Source organism: Etheostoma spectabile, chromosome 7 (genome assembly GCF_008692095.1).
Source record: "Etheostoma spectabile isolate EspeVRDwgs_2016 chromosome 7, UIUC_Espe_1.0, whole genome shotgun sequence".
Lineage (NCBI taxonomy): Eukaryota > Metazoa > Chordata > Actinopteri > Perciformes > Percidae > Etheostoma > Etheostoma spectabile.
In genome coordinates, this window is record NC_045739.1 from 12,558,743 (window position 1) to 12,562,316 (window position 3,574).

At 39.5% G+C, this 3,574-nt stretch overlaps 1 protein-coding gene across 2 annotated transcripts in view; it reads left to right on the top strand.

Annotated features, from left to right (window-relative positions):
• Positions 1–3,574, top strand: part of tmem201 (transmembrane protein 201) — a 13,290-nt gene that overhangs the window by 6,702 nt on the left and 3,014 nt on the right. The window contains exons 7-10 of one of the 2 annotated variants that reach the window (XM_032521100.1): positions 817–1,028; positions 2,277–2,339; positions 2,441–2,728; positions 2,941–3,069. In XM_032521100.1, coding sequence (XP_032376991.1) covers positions 817–1,028; positions 2,277–2,339; positions 2,441–2,728; positions 2,941–3,069 — 692 coding nt within the window. Of the gene's footprint in view, positions 326–816; positions 1,029–2,276; positions 2,340–2,440; positions 2,729–2,940; positions 3,070–3,574 lie in introns of those variants that run through there. The other variant, XM_032521101.1, reaches the window with a different exon arrangement.

Genomic DNA, 3,574 nt, shown 5'->3' on the forward strand with positions numbered 1-3,574 from the left:
AGGTTATTATGCCAAATATTGATACTTTATACACAATAAAGCAATAATTTGCAATTCCAAACTATAGCCTAAGTAAGCTAATTAACTAGATCACAATCTGATCCAATAGTATGTGTTTTATATATTGTTTAGTAGCCTCAAATGGAGCTCTGTCCATGCTGATAGGGTTCCATACAGCATGCATACTGTACCCAATGAAACATACTGCATTTTCAGCGCTCAGATGCTGGAATTGGGTGTCTTTCTTTTAATGTCGGGCTCCAATTTGAAGACTTAGTAGGAATCCTTGCTGTAAATGGAATGTAATAAACAACTGCTGAAAGGATACGTCTTCTGTTTGTTTTCAACACAAGCATACTGTCTTGTTCACTTGTGTATGTTTCTCCCCAGTTTTTAAAGGAAGTAGTTTTGTTTACACAGCACATACACATTTTCTTCTGGAGCTTTTGTTCCGTAGGAGCTTTCTTTTGCTGCATGTTGTCCGACAGCTGCAGCATTTCAGTCACAGCTGCCATTAATAAAGTGCTCACATTTAATAGATATCAGTGCTTTATGATACAGCGTTTCTGCACCGATTTGATTTCAGACTTGCACTTGAACATAATCAGTTTATATTTTAATGTCACCAATGTTGTCTATTGACATTGGTGTGGAAAGAATAAGTCAAATTCTTTCTTTACACAAGAAATCACAAATTCAAAATTCTATGTCCATTTGTAATGCTGTTTACTTGAGCTGTAGTATTACAACCTTTTGACATTTTGGTTATAATTTTGATTTCAGGTAGTAGACCAGTGCATTGCTCTTGTGTTGCAGATACCTTGCAGGCAGCGCTGCAGTGCCCCCCTTTAGCAGCCAGCCTCCCAATCTGGCAGACTCCTTCGTCCCCGTCCCGCCACCCAACATCGCCAAGCTCATCAACCGCCATCAGCAGAGTCCTTGCGAGCGCAAGGCTTCCCCCTCCTCCCTGCCTGGGCGCCTCAGCAGAGCCCTCTGCCTTGGCACCATCCCTTCCCTCACCAGGACCGGTAACATTTAAAATTATTCATTTTGAGTTGACAGACCAAAAAAGCATTTAGTCATCTGATGCTTATGCCTCTTGGCATAATATGAACACAATGTATGTGATTAGATTACTGCCTTGTCATTTTTTTGTGGTCTCATACCACATACCACAAAAATTATCACTGAAGATATTTCACACAGGAGTGTAAATTACTTTTCAAGTAGCTGGCCACTACCTTCAACAGAGCTCACTTCTCCCTACAGTTGTTGATGCATGGCTTCCCATAGCTGCTCAGACACGTTTGCTCTTAAGTTCCTTCTTGCAGTGTACAGCCTTGTATACAAACAAGATTTATAATTGATAAGATTTAGTAGCTTTACTTGAGTTAATGCAGATATGTCTGGAGGATTGGTGTTTCTTAGCAAAGATGGTTAAATGCAAAAAACATTTTACAGTTTCAGTAAAACATGGAGGTCAAACTGTAATGGAGACCATTATCACTGTCTTTTTAATACGGATTTCTTTACTTATCGGCCAGCATGCACACAGCTATATAATAAGCTAATATCTCAACCCTGGTCAATTTATTGCTTTAGTTCCATTTTATGTATTGTATGATAAAATCACATGGGAATATGCATTTGACATTAATAATGGGTGTTGTGATGCTCCTCCTACACTATAAATATATATAATGCTGTCCTAAATTCTGCTTTAAATTCCATAATTTAAAGATGGATTAGAACAGAAATGTTTAGACAGTTGGTCTATAAACAAAATGATAGAAAACTATTTTGTTATTTTAATTTATTGAGAATTTTTCAAAGCCAAATATACCTACACTTGCCTAGTTCCAGCTTCTCAGTTGTAAGGATTTGCTGCTTTTCTTTGAATAATGTGATAGTAATATGAATATTCTTGGATTTTCGACTGTTGGACAAACAAAACAGACTTTGGGCTTTAAGAAATTGTTACTGATATTTTTTACCATTTAGAATTTTATTTATTTTTTGTTTGTTTTTTAACAGCTGAAGCAATTTAATCAAGAAAATCATTGCCAGATTAATCAATGATGAGTCGTGTTTCTGCAGGTTTAAAGTATCCATGACAAGGTGCTCTTTGGATGCTTTTATATAGGCCTTAGTGGTCCCCTAATACCATATCTGAAGTCTCCCAAAATTCAGCCTTGGTGCAGAATTACTATTAATTATTAATAAGCCATGGGTCATGGTTGTGTTTAATGGGGAGATTGTATATTGTGTATTTTCAGATTCTGGTTACCTGTTTAGTGGAAGCAGACGAGCCTCACAATACAAAGACTCCCCGCCCTCAGGTATTAAAACTCCAGGTGATTTTGGGGTATACACTCATTACTCTATTTTAAGTCCTAACCCTTTCAGAGAACCTGTTTGACATAAAGCTTTTTCTGAACAGACTACTTTTCCTTGATGACTGGGAGCCGCCCATCATCCCCAGGACCCTCTCCAACTCCTTCAGTAGCTGGGTCCGTTACATCCAGTTCAGGTTCTGCCGGACGGCGCCCCCTCATCAGCCCTGCTCGTCTCAACATCAGCGGCCGGAAACTCCGGCTTTTCTCAACGGAGCCAGACCCCACACTCATGTCCCCATCGGTGTCTTCGTCACATTTTCACGTAAAGTCGGCCTCTTCCATTTACAGTGGATGCTTTTCACCTGACATATCACCCTTCCAAAGCCAAAATGGTAAGTACAGATGAGCTTAAAATGTTAAAAGAAAATGTACATTGCATTGAGTTTTAGAAACCTGAATTGCTGTCTACCTCAGTGTCATTCATGATATTACCACCAGATGGCAAACATTCCCATATTGTTGCTTTACAGAGAAAACATTTCATGTTCCTTATTAACTTCATGATTTAAGAATTCACGATTTACTTGGTTCCGTTGCTTTGCAGATTTGAGTTCTTTGTTAAGGGATGGCAGTGTAATTGAAGAGGAAGAGAAGCGAGGCAGCTCCTCAGGGTCCTCCACATGCCTGGTTGGCACTACTACACAGGGACCTGAGAACACCCCTCCTCCAAAAGGTAAGCAGTCTAATTGGAAGAATGCAGGGAGATGGGTCCACTATCTGTCAGACATTGCATTTCATTGCAAAGAGATTCCCTCTTAAGGCAATTTCAATTTAAGATACGTGGAGTAAAAAATATCGAAGGGTCATAGTGGGAATCTTTTTGCCTGACGCACTGTAGCGTTCCCCTTGATCCATAGGAATAGTTTGTGTGTTGATCCGTTCATACTGCCAGTTGAGGGAAACGCTGTACAGATACTACACGGAGGAGAGATGATGTAACTGTAACCAGTATGTGGTACTACTGTACTAAGCACAGGGTGAGGAATGAGCAAATGCATGTAACTTTATGGATAGATCAGAATCAGAAGACTTGAGGAATGTCGTGGGCCAAGAGGGTGAGAAACCATAATGAATAATGAAACTATAATGAAATACAAGAACGTAGCGCTGCTGTAGAGTTTAAAAGGCATACAGTACATTCAGAAAACATTCGGACGCTTAATGTTAGTGTTGCAGTT